General features: G+C 37.1%; 1 protein-coding gene across 1 annotated transcript in view; it reads left to right on the top strand.

The window, feature by feature from the left end:
• Positions 1–18,273, top strand: part of LOC150078126 (tyrosine-protein phosphatase non-receptor type 12-like) — a 115,608-nt gene extending 97,335 nt beyond the window's left edge. The window contains exons 5-6 of the mRNA XM_090384472.1: positions 17,561–17,629; positions 18,256–18,273. Of these exons, the coding sequence (XP_090240598.1) occupies positions 17,561–17,629; positions 18,256–18,273 (87 nt within the window). The remainder of the gene's footprint in view (positions 1–17,560; positions 17,630–18,255) is intronic.
• Positions 18,274–18,677: the final 404 nt, after the last annotated feature.

Genomic DNA, 18,677 nt, shown 5'->3' on the forward strand with positions numbered 1-18,677 from the left:
ATGTGGACACTCTCCACAATCGAATTGTGGCAGGTTGTGAGACAATACGAAACATGCCAGGAATTTGCCATTGTCTTCGCGAGTCCATGAGACATCGATGTGAGGCCTGTATTCAGGCAGAAGGTGGACATTTTGAACAATTACTATAAGGTGATGTGAACAGTTCAGTATCATAGACAGACCTTCAATACTCAGAAACCAAGCATTTCTGGAACTATGTTGATATAAAATATTTTTATTGTCTACATATGAGGAACTCATTCCTGAAATTATGCCTTGTATTTTTGAGACACCCTGTATACCCCATTACATGTAAAGAATGTGGCATCCAATATATAGGGCAAACTAGTACAGAATTACACATAAGACTAAATTTACACTGATCACAAATAAAGAAATATGGTGAAAAACCTGCCAAAGACAATAGCTCCAATACTACAGACAAACACACCAATGAAATAGAACTCAGACACTTTCAAAAGCACAATTTTACCAATATATCAATAGCCATACTTGCTATCGTGGAAAACCCTGTCAAAAGGAAGTATTGGAAGACCTGTTTATTCTACAATATAAATCACTCTGTCCATATGGATTGAATAATAGATCCAATATCAGAAACTTCACCTACACTAGCCCCAAGCAGTTGAAAAATAGTGTACATACACCATTTTTCAACTAACTGAAACCATTCACGCTAATGGATTGAAAAATTTCAAAGTTAAGCAAGAATACAACAGCCAATACAGGAATAGGCACCTAGATCTTAACAATTTTGAAAAACTTCTGAAATCCTATTAATGCACTTGAACATCATGCAACACAGTGGCAACCCCCAAGGCAGAATGCACTGGTCCCAAAGGAACTAGTTATTGTCGGTGACTCTATTGTCAGGGAAACGGGGAATATATTGTGCAAAAAGGATAGGTGGAACAGGACAAGGATATGTCTGCCAGGGGCAAAGGTTGATGACGTTGTAGAGCAGATATCATCTTTTATGGGCACAAATGGTGATATTGTTGTATACATTGGCTCTAATGATATTAAGAGTAGGAGAATGGCAGAATTACTTAACAAGTACAGGTCGATGTTGAAAAAAAGCTGAGAGTTAGGGTTGAATTTGAAAGTGTCTGCAATTCTGCCCAGACACGATAGGAGGGAGTATATGATGAGAGCCCCATCGATCAATTCGGCCCTGGAGAAATTAAGCAGGGCTCAAGGGGTAGAATTTTTCTCAGCCTTGTCTGGTCTTGTTAACAGGAGAGACTGCTTCTACAGGGATGGGATACATTTAAATAGAAAGGGTGCAAGAATATTTGCTGATGCTATCGAGGCAGAGTTAGGTGGGTTGGAAAACTGCTAGCTTGGGGGGGATACATGGACTAATAGATTAACAGTAGCCGCTGGCAAAGGCAAAAGTGATTCTTGCACTGCTTCTATTAAAATGCAATTGAGCAGCAGTATGGAAAGAAAGGCAATGGGGATTTCCAGGACCGATGGGAGTCATAGTGGAACAAGTAAATACATGGGCTGTGTAAGGGTAACTAAGAGTAGAAACAGGTGCATGTATACTTGCATGTACACCAATGCTAGGAGTATGGTTAATAAATTTGATGAGCTTGAAGTGCTAGTCAAGACATCTAAGGCAGATATTGTTGGAATATCAGAGACGTGGTGTCACACAGACATAAGCAGTGCAGAATTGGAATTTGCGGAGTACAGTGTGTACAGGAAGGATAGACAGGACAGGAAGGGAGGAGGGGGTTATGCTGTTAGTTAAGAAACACATAAAATCTAAGGAAGTGCATCCAGTTGATGTTGGTGGACAATGCAATGTTGAGTCTGTTTAGTGTAACATAAGCACTGGGAAAGGAAAAATGAGAGTACGTGTGTGTTTTAGGCCTAATGAATCTGATGAGTATAATGAGCAATTGTGCAGAGAAATAGAGTGGGCCAGTAAATCAGAGTGTCTTATAATGGGGATTTTAATTTCCAAGTGATTGACTGGAATTTTTGGTTTGTTCACTCACACACTAGCAAGGCTTTTGTGGATTTATTGGGTGATTGTTTTCTACAGCAACATGTTCGGGAGGAAACTAGAGGGAGTAATACTCTTGATCTGATTATCAGTAGTGATTCTTCATGCATTAAGAATCTGCAGATAAAGAAACCACTAGGTGGCAGTGATCACAGTGTGCTGAAGTGATATTTACTCAAAGAGGTAATTACGATAAGGGATAAAGGGAAGGGTTTTTGCTTTCATTAAGGTGATTATGGTGGTCTGAGACAGTATTTATATTCTATACGGTGGACCAACTGATGATGTTACCAACAGCAAATTCAAAATGGGAAGCATTCAAAGAATTAATCTTGGAAGCTACTAGGCTTTTCATACCAACTAAGAAATATTGTTCAAGATTTAGGCCTAAATGGATGTCATATGAACTAATTAGACATGTGGCAGAGAAAAAAAAATGCATGGGATACATATAAATTAACAGGTGACACAGAAGCCTATGATAGATATAAACTGGTATGTAACCAAGTCACAAAGGAGGTTAGGCAGGCAAAGGAAGAATATGAGAAATGTTTAGCAAAGGATGCAAAGAAAACAGCAAAGAGTTCTTTACCTATGTAAACTCTGGAAGGAAGGGGATGGATCAGATTGGTCTACTGGATATTGATGGTTCAACTATTGATGATCCTGCTCGGGTGGCTAACAAACTAAATGAGTATTTTGCATCTACAATCACACATGAGGAGTTATTCAGGAAGGGGAATGCCAGAGGTGAACTAAACTCTGGCAGTGAGCGAGATGATTTTGTAATAACTGAGAGGAAAGTGGAGGAGAAATTGTTGAAGATCAACATAAGAAAGGCACATGGATGGTATCTATCCAGTTATATTAAACAAGGCAGCAAAGTAAGTAAGCAAACCCTTAGCCATAATTATGAGAGCTTCCTTGGACTGGAGATGTGCAAATGTGACCCCAATCCACAAAGGAGGATCGAGGGGAGACACACGTAATTACAGACCTGTTAGTTCAACTTCAGTTCCAGGGAAATTAATGGAGGCAATGGTTAAAGAAGCATTGCAGGATTTTATAGACAAGGCGTCAGTTATAGCTCGGACACAGAATGGGTTTTTAAGGGGAAGTCTTGTCTGACCAATTCGATTGGATACTATGATGTAGTCAGAAAGGAACTGGATGTAAAGAATAATTTTGATATCATATATTTGGATCTTAGAAAGGCTTTTGATACTGTTGCACATGGGAGACTGCTGCACAAATTGGAGCAGGGTGGCATTGGAGGCAAATTGCTGCTATCGATAAAGGGATGGTTGAGCGGGAGAAGACAGAGAGTGGTAATCAGTGGACACTGCTCTTCGTGGACTAATGTTATTAGTGGAGTCCCCCAGAGTTCAATGTTGGGTCCATTGTTGTTTTCTGTTTTCATCAATGATATTGATGATGGTATATCAGGCTTAATGACCAAGTTTGTAGATGATACAAAGGTTGGCAAGGTTATTAATGACACTAATGGCAGTAAGCTGCTGCAAAATAATCTAGAAAACTTGAGAAGATGGGCTGAGAGGTGGCAACTGAACTTTAATATTGACAAATGTAATGTACTGCATATGGGAAGCAGTAACCCCAGAGTGATGTATCAACTGTGTGGTACTACACTGACAGTGGCAGAAAATGAAAAGTACGTAGGGGTAATTGTTCAGGCAGATATGAAGTTTTCTGAGCAGTGCAGATGGTCTGCAAGAATAGCTCATGGTGTCTTCTCAATGATATACAGGAATTTTTCTAGCAGGGATAAGGAGGTGATTATCCCCTTGTATAAAGCCTTGAATGGTTTGAGCATGCTGAGTTTTGATGGGATTCTTCCTCTTGCTCAGAATAATTGCCTGAGAGGGCATAAATTCAAATTGAGGAAAGACAGTTGTAGGATAGATGTGTGGAAGGAAATTAATCCTAATAGTATCATAGTAAAAATCTTTTCCACAGAAAAAAAATGCTCCTATAGAGCTAAAAATTAGTCCCCCCCCCATTTGGACCCCAGGTTAATTGTGCATTGACGAGGCTCGTCACCTGTCCGCAAGGTACCTGGATGTCCAAATTGAAACCCCTACTTGCAGGACTATAAACTAAAGACACCGATTATTATCACCATGCAAGAATATTACTTTCCACAAAAGTTAATAACTAGAATTAATTATTACAGCATCATAACAAATATGGAACATTACGGGAATCCACAGGGTTAAGTTTCACAGATTCACATGAAGGAGGCTGTAAATATGTATATAGTTATCCCCAAGGGCACATTCTGGGCCTTCATGCATTAGAAAAGCATTGCCAGTCCATGCCTTATGGATAACATGATCAATTTTAACTTTAATTTCAATTCCTAAATATTAATATCTTTTATTTCTTATTATTAAATGAATTAAAATCATATTGTATCTTCACCCTACATAAAAACAAGTAAATATAATATACCTTTTACAAACTATAAATTATAAGTAACATCCAGACCATTCACATGAAAGCAGAAGATTAGTATTTGCCTACAGCAAGTTAACTACCATGCCAGGGGAAAAAATCTAGTATGACTGCGCAACAAATAGAACTACACACACACACACACACACACAAAACCAAAAGAAGGCGGGAAAAATGAACATTTTCAGTCTGACCAATACAGGACACGGAGGCGAGGTACAATGGTATTTTAATCTGATACATACCCGTAGGGCTTTGAATCTCCTATCACAGTTTGCTGTCTTTTACGTAAACCACCCTGTTTAATTAAAAATTTAAGTACATATAATTTACTTACCTTATTCCAAAAAAATTTCCCCCCTAAGTTATGACCTAAAGTTAACCTAGTAAAACTGATATAGAGATTACAGAAATGGGTATGTATGAAACATTCTTCTAGTTTGGCTATGTGTCTGCTCAAAGCCCTTGTGGAAGTAGCAGATATATGGCCAAGAGGGAGAATGTTAATTTTCCTTAAATTCTCTAATTTCTCCAAATTACTCCAATTTACATTAATTTCAAAGTGTTATATGTATTACTATATATTTATATGTATCTGTGGTACATTAGGCTATCCATTCCAGGGCTAGTTTATAGATAACTAGTGGGTTGGTTGTGGTCACCACAAACCTTATGTTCCCATGTAAAACCAAATTTAATAATAAGAAATATAGGTTTAGTACATATAAAAACGATGCACGTATAATGGCTAATTGTCCCTATACAATAGCATTAACGTAGCACATAACTCCATTAACATCCCTTAATAGTAATTAAAAGTCATCAGACACAACTCAAATATATATATATATATATATATATATATATATATATATATATACACACACACACACATACACATACATACAGGGTGTCTCAAAAATAAACAGCATAACCTCGGGAATGAGTTCCTAATATGTAGACAATAAAAATATTTTATATCAACATAGTTCCGGAAATGCTTGGTTCCCGAGTTATTAACCTGAATGTCTTATCTTCCTCAGGTGATAAGCACACTTCATGCACGGTGGTGCTCCCGCACATTTCAGCCACCTAGCCCGCAATTACCTGAATCAAAGGTTTCCTAGTCGGTGGATAGGTAGAGGAGGACCAACTGCCTGGCCTCCACGCTCACTGATTTAAACCCACTAGATTTCTTCTTGTGGGGCCATTTAAAGTCATTGGTGTATTTGACTCCAGTAGTTGATGTGGAAACTCTCCGCAATCAAATTGTGGCAGGTTGTGAGACAATACGAGACATGCCAGGAATTTGGCATCGTCTTCGCGAGTCCATGAGACGTCAATGTAAGGCCTGTATTCAGGCAGAAGGTGGGCATTTTGAACAATTACTATAAGGTGATGTGAACAGTTAAGTGTCATAGACCTTCAAAACTCGGAATCCAAGCATTTCAGGAACTATGTTGATATAAAATATTTTTATTGTCTACATATGAGGAACTCATTCCTGAAGTTATGCCATGTATGTTTGAGACACTCTGTGTATATATATATATTACAGATTAATTTATTACCGTCATAGTGTATCAGTGTCTACTGATAATTTATATTCATTCCCTGTATTTTCTTTTTGTTACTGATTTCATTAGTTCAGTGATCATTCATTTTGGTTTAGAGCTGGAATAGTAATGTTTTAAAGGTATAAAAAGATGAATAGCTTCTACAACAATGGTTCTCAAAATTTTATCATTTGAGTCACATTTGGAGTTAAGATATCATGTTCATTGTGCACCTTAAGAGCAATTGCCCGTAAACTTTATTAAGGAACTTAGTGTGTTACTTAATGAAAAAATTATCAGTATCAATTTCATCCTTGCAGTTGATGGTAAAATGAGGTCAGGAATATTGTCCTCTGGTGGGGTTCCTGTAATGTGGATATAAGAAGCAGTTACCTACGAGGATTATCCCAAAAGTAATTCATACTCTGCATATGCTCCATAAACCTGCACGACTAACCTTTTATCAGGATAATAATTTGAAGTTTAATTTCAACATTAGCGTGCTTAAAACAGAGTTTCTGCATTGAATGTTTGTGTAGAGGCTTTTAAAAATGGATGGTGATGTTGCTCCAAATTGAAACTGGTTGAACATGAACACAAATTTATGAATTGTTGCAGGAAGTGTATGGTGAAACAACAGTAGATCATAGCACAATTTTCCATTCGTCTCAAAGGGTCCATCAAGGTCAGACCAGTGTTGAAGGCAAGCAATGCTCGGATAGACTGGGAACATCTATGGACAACACATTGGCAGTCATTATTACCACCATTTTGGAAGAGGACAGATGTATGACCTGTGAAGAAATAGCCAACAAATCTTGAATGGTTTAGACTAGATTATAGGAAGTTTTCTTTTAGCCAGCGAGTCATTGATTGCTGGAACAAGTTGCCTTTGCAGGTAGTTGAGGCTGGCAGTTTGAATAAATTCAAAGGTCAACTGGATAGTTACCTATGTGAGGGGGAAGCACATAATTTGTATCTTACCTACATTGTTTTTTTTTTTTTTTTTACAGTGCAGCAAAAGTCTGTAGCTTTCTTGCATTGTATGGTGAATTCTATTACTGTTACTGAAATCATCACATTTGGTCCTTGAGGTTGTCACAGACATTCTCTCAGATATGCCAGACAAGCTGTACTTGCTACCTGGGAGTCTAAAACGCTGATGGAACTGATATTCGGGTGACACTCAAGTCAAGTGGACCCAATTTCGGCGAAGTCCGGACAGTCTGTGACAACCAAATCCTCTGCTTGCACCTTCACGATGGTGGGACTGTTAGTAATCCTGGGTATAACCTCCATGCACAAGTACATGGTGGGTGACCACCCAGGTGTGAACCAACGTAAGCAGGGGTCGAGGTGTGGCGCCCACACAACATGGAGGAACGCCGACCCTCTATGTTACCAGGCAGTACTAGGTGGTAGATGACTCTCATCAACCGGTGAAATACGACCACTTTGCTTATTGGAGGCTTGAAGTGGTGGAACTCATGTTTAGTCTCTAGAGCTAAGTTCCGGTCAACCCTTCCCTATCTCTTCCATCATGCAGTATGATTGATGACTTTTGATGTTATGATGAACGTCGTGGCGAGATCCAATATTCCTTACATTTCGAGGGTACAGCTCTAAAACGGTGTTCACAGGCCGGCCGCTAGTTAGTACACCGGACCGAACCTATTGGTAACTCTCTAGGAGGCTTCCGGATCACCCAGTGTATAATCTTGCTACCTCTACTCTGCCAGATAGTGACTGGAGGGAGTCCGAGTAGTGTGTATGGGGGGAGCATTGTCAAGGCCACGTTATGTCAAGGATCTGGGTATATTCTTACCACATGTACGCCATATCCAAAAATTTCATTACTTCATACAGTATGTCCCACCCACTTTTTCTTACTATTGAATACACCATGAATTGTCAAACTAATAGAGCAACCTTATCTGCGAAAAGATCTAAACCTCCCCAAAAACACTTCCTAATTAATTTCACAAATATACGTGGTCTCAATTCTAATCTCAACGATGTCCATTTCCACTTGCAGTCTGCCAAACCCGATGTACTTTTTCTGACAGAATCTCAGTTATCGGTTGATTCAACTACTGCTCATCTCAGATGCCCAAATTATTCGCTGTATGATTCTTTTCGCCTCAAAGGTGGTACTTATGCATATGTGCGTTCTGATATTCCCTGTCAGAGACTTGGCAATTTGGAATCTCCTCTCTTTGATCTTCTCTGGCTTAAAATCTCTCTACCTCATTGTGTCAAATTCATCTGTTGTCTCTACCGTTCTCCCAACTCCACTAATCACTTGGAGCTCTTTGACTTCCTCTCTTTGCAACTTGACTTTCTCCAGTCCAACTTTCCTAACAGTGAGGTAATTTTCCTTGGTGATTTTAATGTTCACAACTCCAGCTGGCTTCCGTTTTCTAGTCACACCGATCCAGCAGGTCGAGATGCTGAGGCTTTTGCAATTACTAATGACCTAACACAGATTGTTCATTTACCTACAAGAATACCGGACAATCCTAATCATACAACCAGTACGCTTGATCTTTTTCTCACAAACAACCCTTCCAAGTACACAGTCGAAGTGAGTGGTCCTTTAGGTACCTCAGATCACAACTTGGTGATTGTCTCTTCTCCAATGGAACCTTTATCTCATGGCTATTCCCAACCTCGTGTTGTTTGGCATTACAAGAATGCAAAATGGGATGACCTGCGAGACTTCTTTTTCTTCTTTTCCTTGGTCGGATTACTGTTTCAAAACTTCTGATGTCAATGTTTGCTCAGATCGTGTCAGTGAAATTATTCTTGCAGGAATGGAATCCTTTATCCCACACTCCACTTTAAAATCTCGTCCCTTATCTAAACCTTGGTTTTCCAATAAATGTGCTAAGGCTGTCCAAGAGAAGAATGTTGCATATCGTAATTGGCTTGTTTCTAATTCTTCAGTTTCATTTTCTGCCTACACCAAAGCTTGCAACAATTGTAAAGCAGTTATTAATCAGTCCAAACTAGAGTTTGAACAGGCTAAGAGTAGAAAACTTGCTTCTTGCCCTAATGGTAGCTGAGCATTCTGGTCTCTTGCCAAAGCTATTGGCCGCAACTTTTGCCCATCTCTGCTCCCACCTCTGTCCAAACCAGATGGTTCTGTTGTCACTTCATCCAAGGATAAAGCTGACCTGCTAGCATCCCATTTTTCTTCGAGCTCATGTATTAATGATCTTGGTAAAACACCTCCCACCATTCCTAACACGCTCCATTCAATGCCTCCTGTGGTCTTCCGTCAAAAGGATATCAGAAGGATTTTGATGAATCTTGATGCTAAGAAAGCTCCAGGTTCTGATGGTATTTCTCCACTTGTTCTCAAAACCTGTGCTCCTGAACTTACTCCTATTCTTAGCCGCCTTTTTTCACTTTCTTATTCCAAAGGTGTTTTTCCTTCTGCTTGGAAATTTGCTCATATCTAGCCAGTTCCTAAAAAGGGTGACAAATCCCTCCCATCCAATTATCGTCCCATTGCAATTACTTCTACTCTTTCTAAAGTAATGGAGAAATCAATTAACCGCCAACTCTTAAACTACCTAGAAACCTTCCGTCTGATCAACGATCGCCAGTATGGATTCCGTCGGTGTCGATCCACTGGTGATATTCTGGCTTATGTTACCCACTTATGGACTAATTCAATGGAAAGGTTCGGTGAAACACAAGTAGTTGCTCTTGACATCTCAAAGGCTTTTGATCGTGTTTGGCATAAAGGTCTTCTAAACAAGCTTCCATATTATGGTTTGCCAACTGTTTTTAGTAATTGGTTATCCAGTTTTCTCTCTGATCGCTCACTGAGGGTGATGGTAGATGGCTCTCTGTCTTCTAACTTTTCCACTAATGCCGGTGTCCCCCAAGGTTCAGTTCTTTCCCCCACTCTTTTCCTCTTGAACATCAATGACCTTCTTCCATTGACTGGAAATCCTATCCATAGTTTTGCCGATGATAGCACATTGCATTCAACTTTCCATTTTGAGAAACCTTGTCCAGCTCAATCAGCTTCAAGTTCTCGAAAATCTGCTGCCAATTCCTTAAATGCCGATCTTCAGGTAATTCTCCAGTGGGGCAAAGACAACTTAGTTGATTTCAACCCTTCTAAAACTCAATCTTGTCTTATATCTCGCAAAAAGGATTCTTCTGCTCCTATGCTTATCTTTAGTGACACTCCGATTTCTAGGCAAAATGATATATCTCTTTTGGGGATTACCCTGACTTCTAATCTCTCTTGGCACAAGCACATTACAAATATTGCTTCCTCTGCATCTAAAAAACTTGGTTTTCTCTTTCGCTCTCGGCGTTACTTTTCTTCCAAACAGCTGCTCACTCTGTATAAATTGCAAATCCGCCCTGCCATGGAATATTGTTCTCACATCTGGGGTGGTGCCCCCAAAACCTCTCTCAGGCTTCTTGATTCCATTCAGAAGAGGGCAGTTAGGTTAATTAATGATTCATCTCTAACAGAGTCTCTCCACTCGCTTTCTAATAGACGCACTGTTTCTGCTGCATGCCTCTTCTACAGGTACTTCCATGGGCACTGTTCTTCTGAATTGGCTTCTATAATTCCCGCTCTCTCTTTCAAAACAGTCCGAACACGTGCCGCCACCAGCCAACATCCATTTACTGTCCAACTTCAAACCCACAGAACCAACTTTTCATCTTCCTCATTTATTCATTCAACTGCCGTTTTCTGGAACAACCTTCCTTCATACGTATTTCCTGAAAATTACAATCTACAGAAGTTCAAGTCCAATATCAACAAATATCTTCTTTCGTCCTCTCAACCTCCAACCCAAGCACGGTACTAAGTACTATAGGTTCTAATACCTCTCGTGTTTGGGGTTCTCATAAAAAAAAAAAAAAAAAGAATAGATGTTCGGAAATTTGCCTTTACCCAGCAGGTAGTTGATTGGTGGAACAGACTTCCATCTTTTGATGTGGAAGTTGATAGCCTAAATAAATTTAAGGCTGAGCTGGACAGGCATTTGGAACAAATGGATGAGTGAAATGGGAGTTTTTTTTTGTTTTTTTTGGCTGATGCTGCATAAGCTTGTTTTCTTGCATTGTATGCCTCTGCTAATGCTAAAGTGATGCAAGAATGAATCTACCTATGCTTTTAGGTAGATTAATTTTTGGGCTTTCTGTTTTCCTTCCTGGCTTTTGTAGTTTCCTAAAATAATTACTGCTGTCTCAATAACAAATATTCTTATACCTCTTCTGTTCAGGTATCCTGTTTCTACAAAAATCAGTCTCTTCTTTCAACAAGTGCAGGCCATTCTGAGAAGAATTCTCAAAATGGCCTGCACTTGCCAAGAGTGTTTTACAGTCTTTATGCCATGAGTGTTGCTCAGTCTTTTCAGGCTGGAATTGATTGACAGGCTTCAGGCCATAAACTCCTTCCTGCCATGCTTGGGAAAAATTCCTCACCGTTTGCACATTGAGCGCTAACTCATTGCTTTTTTCTCAGAATTACCTTAAAAGTATGCCTACTTACCCACTTTTGATTTAGTTAGAAGTTTCCCGACTTGTGTTTTCTGGTTTTCGGTGTAGTTTGTTATTTTTCAAATAAGTGGATATTATTATTATTATTATTATTATTTTTTTTTTCAGTTTTAGACCTACCGAATGTAATGCTTGTACTGAAAAGCTGACATAAGGTTGATCAGCTTATGCTTAGTTTAAGTCATGAACAATATTTTTCACCTAATGTTATAAATGCAATTCTTTTATTTGTATGTGTTTAGAACATTAGATGAAAAAAATATCTGGCCCTTATGTTACGTTTTGACAGGTAGTAGTAGTAGTGGCATGTGATGCAAGAAAGCAAGTGTATGAGCTTATGCAGCATCAGCCAAAAAAAAAAAAAAAAAAAATCACACCATTCCCTCCAAATGCCTGTCCAGTTCCTCCTTAAATTTATTTAACCTATCAACTTCCACAACGACAGATGGAAGTTTGTTCCAGCAATTAACCATCCGCTGGCTAAAGGCAAATTTCCGCACATCTATTCTACATCTGTCTTTTCTTAATTTGAATTTATGCCCCCTTAGGTTCGTAATCTGAACAAGTGGAAGGATCCCATCAGAATTCAGCGTGCTCAACCCATCCAAAGCCTTATACACCTCAATCAGATCACCGCACAACTGCCTAGTCTCCAGCCACTGCAATTTGCAGAACTTAAGCCTCTCTTGGTAAGAGGACCCCTTCATTCCCCTCACCAATCTTGTTGTCCTTCTCTGTACACGCTCAAGCAAATCTACATTCTTCCTAAAATGAGGCCTACAGACCTGTATGCAGTACTCAAGGCGTGGCCCGACCATTGCCTTATACAGAGGGACAATCACCTCCTTCTCCCTGCTAGCAAAATTCCTATATATCATTGACAAAACCCCATGACCTGCCCTGGCAGCCTGTCTGCTTTGCTCGGAAAACTTCATATCTGACTGCACAATTACTCCCAGGTCTTTTTCATTTTCTACCACCTTAAGTGTACCACACAGTTGGTACGTTTTTTCTGGGGTTACTTCTACCCATATGCAGTACTTTGCATTTGTCAAGGTTAAACTTCAGTTGCCACTTCTTAGCCCATCTGCCCAAATAATCTAGATCCTGTTGCAGTAGCACACTGCCATTACTGTCATTAACAACCTTTGTATCATCTGCAAACCCTGCCAACCTTTGTATCATCTGCAAACTTCGACACTAAGCCTGATATACCTTCATCAATATCATTGATAAATATACAAAGCAACAGAGGACCCAACACCGAACCCTGTGGGACTCCACTAATAACATTACTCCCCGAAGTGCAGCACCCATTATTTACCACCCTCTGTCTTCTCCCACTCAACCATCCTTTTATCCATTGTAGCAACTTACCCTTAATACCATTCTGCTCCAATTTGTACAATAGTCTTCCATGCGCAACAGTGTCAAAAGCTTTCCTGAAATCCAAATATATGATATCAAAATTATTTCTTGCCTATCTGAAAGGTATGTTAACCTTTCCTTTGATTTAACCTTTAATATCTTAATTTCAGTTGTTTTTTTCTGTTAATGACTCTGATAGAACTTAGTCCACCATCATTGTTACTGGTTATCAGGTAATATGTTGTCCGTAGCCGAGTGGTCAGGGGCGGGAGTGCAGTAGCACATGCTCTTTGAGTAGACCGGGGTTCAAGCCCCTGACTGCTGAATACGGTCGATCTGCCAACCTGCACTGGACCAGCGTGGCAGATTATGGTCCGTTTCCCTCAACATGTATTGTTGAGGAGGCTTCCATCCTGCAGTGGGCTGATAATGGCTGCACTTTCCTTTTTTTTTTTTTTTTTATGTTGTATATTGTAATTGTGTTAGTTGTTAAAAGGTTAAGTTAGGCTAATTTAAATATGTAAATGTTTCTGTTTTATTTTTTAAGAGAATTTGGTTGCAAGAGAAGATTAGGTTACTTTGAATGTGGATGAGCAGTGTGACTGTATGTTGTGTTAGTTTTTTTGCATAATTTGACATGATGTGCTTCGGTCAACTCAACTAGGAACAAAGATTTTGCATTACCCAGTACTATGTAATTGAACATAACAAAAAAAATAAATAAAATAATAAAGAAACAAAGAACTTTAAAGTACACTTTCTTGCATTTCATGATGACATGCATAATTATCATTAATTTAGACATCCCATAACATCATTCAGACAGTTCAGATCATTCTGGTAAAAGCTGGATCTCTATTAGAAATCTTCCATTTGTTTATTTCTAAAAGTTGGCAGGTATGACTGTGAAGTTTTACCCGAGATTGTTTGTAATTAATATTATTAATATCGGCATTTACTACATAACCAACTTTTTTTGCTCTTAAAAGATGATAATTGTTCTACAGAATCATTAGCTTTTGCACTGTCAGACACACTTTGGTCCTATTATTCCCAGTTGTTGTTTCTCTGACTAATGAATTGCCCAGAATTATGACCTCCAGCGGGAACGCATTAGTAGTGGCATATGATGCAAGAAAACAAGCTTATACAGTTTGCCCAGTACTTCCTTGAATTTATTTAAGCTATTAACTTCCACAATGACAGATGGAAGCTTGTTCCAGCAATCAACCACCTGCTGGCTAAAGGCAAATTTCCACACATCTATTCTGCAACTGTCCTTCCTCAATTTGAATTCATGCCCCCCTCAAGTGTGTAATCTGAGTAAGAGAAAGAATCCCATTAGTATTGAGCTTGCATAAACCATTCAAAGCCTTAAACACCTCCATCAGATCACCTCACAGGTGCCTAGTCTCTGGACGCTGCAATTTGCAGCACTTAAGCATTTCTTGGCATGGGCACTCCTTTGTTCCCCTCACCAATCTCATTGTCCTTCTCTGCACTTGTTCCAGCAGCACTACACCTTTCCAAAAAAAATATTCCTAAATGCAGTACTCAAGGTATGGCCTGAACAAAGGGATAATCTCCTCCTTATCTCTGCTAGCAAAATTCCTGTATATCAGGGGTGAGCAACCTTTATAAATGGCGGGCCAAATAAAATTTTTGTAAGGTACACGCAGGCCAAAATTTTTTTTATCTTTCCACAATTTTTAGGATTATTAAAATGGTGCATATGAAAAAATTGTCATAAACAGGTTTATGTTATTTATTGTAATATTTATACATACACGTACATATAATTAATTTTATTAATACGAAAAATGAAATACAAATACAATTCCAGTAACAAAAATTGCAATATTTTATTTTTATAATATTTAATGAGAGATTTGATACTGTTTATTTTTATCAGTGAATTGATATCTGGATCGATATTTGTCGTAGCAATGTGCAGAGTATTTTATAAATTTATATCAATTCAAAAATGTAATACATGGCAGGCCGGTTATTATATATATTTTGAAAATGACCACAGGAGCTTGCCCACCCCTGTATATCATTGACAAGACCTCATGAGCTTCTCTGGCAGCCTGTCTGCACTGCTCAGAAAACTTCATATCTGACTGCACAATTACTCCCAGGTCTTTTTCATTCTCCACTACCTTGAATGTGTTTTCTCCGTGGTGACCCATTTACTTTGGATTGCCGAGGAATCTTGCCTCCCTATGGAATGTGGAAAGCCCCCTAAAATACACCGTTTTTATGGGAGATCTTTTCAAAATTAAATTTATCTGATAGTATTTAGTCACCTACCTTAAAATAGTATTTTTATTATGGCAGTTTTTGATCTATTTAGATCAAAAACTGCCATAATAATAAAAAAATGATTTAAGCAGCATTTTGAAAATAATAATGATCAAGTTTTTGATGGTTTGGCCTTCATATCATGTCTGCTAGAAAGTAGTTGGCAGTTAACTGAGAAATAATGAAATCAGTCAAGTTAGTAAAACAATTTTACACAAACACATTACCATTATGAAGGCATATCAGGTATTCAGAATGCTCTAACTCGTTATGATAAATAAATAATTCCATTTATACTCTTTATGGCCACTGTGGTCCGAAGAGTTTATCATCGGGATCCACTTTTTTGTGGCAGTGTATGAGTGCAATCTCACGACATAAGTGACAGTGTATATCCTGGTGTCCTAAAAGTTTCTTTTTCAGTCTTAAATGTCTCAGTTTTCTGAAATTTTAAATGTAATGGTTTACTGGAAGTTTTTATCATACCTATTTGTAAGAATTTATTCTCAATCTAAATGCCTGTAAAAAGTGACAGGAAAAACCATTTATGCACATAACTTCATATAGTGCTGGAAAAACCATCTATGCACATAAGTTCATATAGTGCTGGAAAAGCCATCTATGCACATAAGTTTGCAAAGAGCTGATTCTAAATAAATAAGGGTAACAGCTGGGTGTATATTTTTCCTTCCCCCTCTTCTGTTTATAAGCAGTCTTGGTGGTGTGGATTTTGAGTCACCTGCTGTGCCATCCTACAGAGCAACTTCACATGGGTTTAAAGTGCAACTCCACATAGTTAGGCAATCTGCATTGTATGATTTACAATCTTCCTTGTAATCTCCATTAATCTTACTCAAGGATGCGTTGTTATTTTCAATTCTAGTTCAATTCTTTGTGTAATAAATATGAGAATTTTCTTCTTTAGGTATATAATACATAACAAGTTATTGACACATTCAAAAACTTGCTGGTTAAGTTTATAGCAAGCAAATAATTGAGTGTTAAACGTTTTAAAAATATTGAAGATATTTTTTTGAAAAAGCTGCCGAAATTTATTATAAAATTTTTTGAATCATCATTAAAGGAATCATACTTTCATATTATTCCGGTCAACCCTTCCCCATCGCTTCCATCATGCAATAAGTTTTGTTGAATATGACAAGTATGCACAGCATGCTTGTCATATTCAACAAGAAAATACTAAAAATTGAGTATTCCCTAAATTTGCATAAAGAAGTCATGGGTTACATGCATTAGATGATGGAAATACTTAAATTATATGTTGAAGAAAAATTTGTTCCCTTAAATGCTTGCAAAATTTTACATGTTCAGTAATTCAGGGCGAAGAAATAATATCAATAAAGATAAAATTTTGATGTATATAATATGACTTATGAATACCTAGAAAAATGGCATTGAACCCTTCAGTAAATTAATTTGGAATGGATGCTTTTAAAAATTTACAGTTCGGGAGGAAGTACCAAATATGTTAAAAAATATTATTGATATGGAATTTCAAATGAATGTAAATTTATTGTTTAGCCAGTTTGCTTTAAAATTTTACTATATAAGAGTTGAAAGAGATGTTGTTTTTTCTGAAGTTTATATTCTAAGAGCAGACTTCAGAAATTTAAAATTGTCTGTCTTTTTGTTTGCCATTTTTTGCTATTTTGACAAAAAAAAAAAAAGACATAATTGGAAGTGTTGGAAGGCACATATTGGAAGTGTCAAAAGAATATTTTCATAGATTCATGTATTTATGAAATAATTGGTCCACTTCAGTTTTTCCACACTGGTATAGAGTTCTAATTATATGTGAGAGAAATCTATAATTAATTTAAAATATTTTGTAATGTATAATGTACTATTGATCATACTCATAGTTTTAACACACCACATTAATTAAAGTATGTTTTTAGAATTCTACCTTATCCTGTCAATGCTCGTTGGTCAGATTGATGAAAGTCTGGATGAAAATCATTAATACTGTTATGTTATATAAATTTAACATGTAAAGATGTTTTTCATTAATCAAAATATGATTTAGTGAAGCTATTAGCTCCTGATTTATTTTATTACAATACTGTTTAATTATTCCTCAAATATATTAATGTACTTATTTTAAACTAATAAACTTTTAGTGCAGAAAGACCTAAAATTTTATTAGTTTAAATATAAAATTTAAATTATTTTATTATTTAAAATATAAAATTACATTCTAAATAATTTAAAATTATTTCATTTTATAATGGTAATAATTTTTATTTTTATTTTCATTTAGTATAAATGTGAGAATTACTGGCCTCAAGAGGGAGAAATCAAGCAGTTTGGAAACATTTTAGTTGAATTAGTAAGTATGAAAATGTTATTATTATAAGTAATAAAGTAGCAAAAAAACTGGTTTTAAATATGATTTATAATTCTACTTACATTTTGTTTTGGAGAAAAAAAACGGAAGTGGGGATTCATGTTTAATTTATAAGCTTATTTCAGTTTCAGCTGACAAAGGAACAAATTTTTTTTACAGAAAATGAAAAAAAAAAAATTAAAGTAAGAACCTGAAACTAAACAGAGCAAGTTTATATATCTCATTAATTTAATATTTTAATCTTTCCAATTTATTGAATATGGAAGTAAGTACTTTAGTGTTTAATGAAACAGAAAAAATTTAGCATAATCTCATAGCCTGGAAACTGCATGCATTGATAACAATGCAAAATTGTTGCAATAAACTTTTTTTTATTGCCTTATTTCAAATTACCATATTTTTCCAAATGTAGATAACTGTCTAAAATAGGTGGCCTAAACAGACAAAAGCCCTTTTATAACTTTTAAGCAAAAAAAAAAAAAAAAAAAAAAAAAATCAATAAATAACTAAAGTAAACAGTTTTTTATTATAGTCATAATTTAAAAAATAAAACAAGATTATAAAATTTATTTATGATTTATAGATACAAGTTTTTTTATAATTTATAGATATTTATGATATTATGATAAATGTCATAGATATTATGATATTATCTAGGTGGTATATGATGACTACCACCTAGATAATACCACCACTTTGCTTATTGGAGGCTTGAAGTGGTGGAACTCATGTTTAGTCTCCAGAGCTAAGTTCTGGTCAACCCTTTCCCATCTCTTCCATCATGCAGTATGACTGATGGCTTTTGAGGTTATGATGAACACCATGGCGGGATCCAAACTTCCTTACATTTCAAGGGAACAGCTCTAAAACGGTGTTCGCAGGCCAGCCGCTAGTTAGTACACTGGACCGAACCTGTTGGTAATGCTCTAGGAGGCTTCCAGATCAGCTAATGTATAAACTTGCTACGTCTACTCTGCCAGACAGTGACTGGAAGGAGTCCGAGTAGTGTGTATGCGGGAGGGGGGGGGCA

The sequence above is a fragment of the Mastigoproctus giganteus genome, chromosome 11 (genome assembly GCF_048544385.1).
Source record: "Mastigoproctus giganteus isolate SK-2022 chromosome 11, ASM4854438v1, whole genome shotgun sequence".
Taxonomy (NCBI): domain Eukaryota; kingdom Metazoa; phylum Arthropoda; class Arachnida; order Uropygi; family Thelyphonidae; genus Mastigoproctus; species Mastigoproctus giganteus.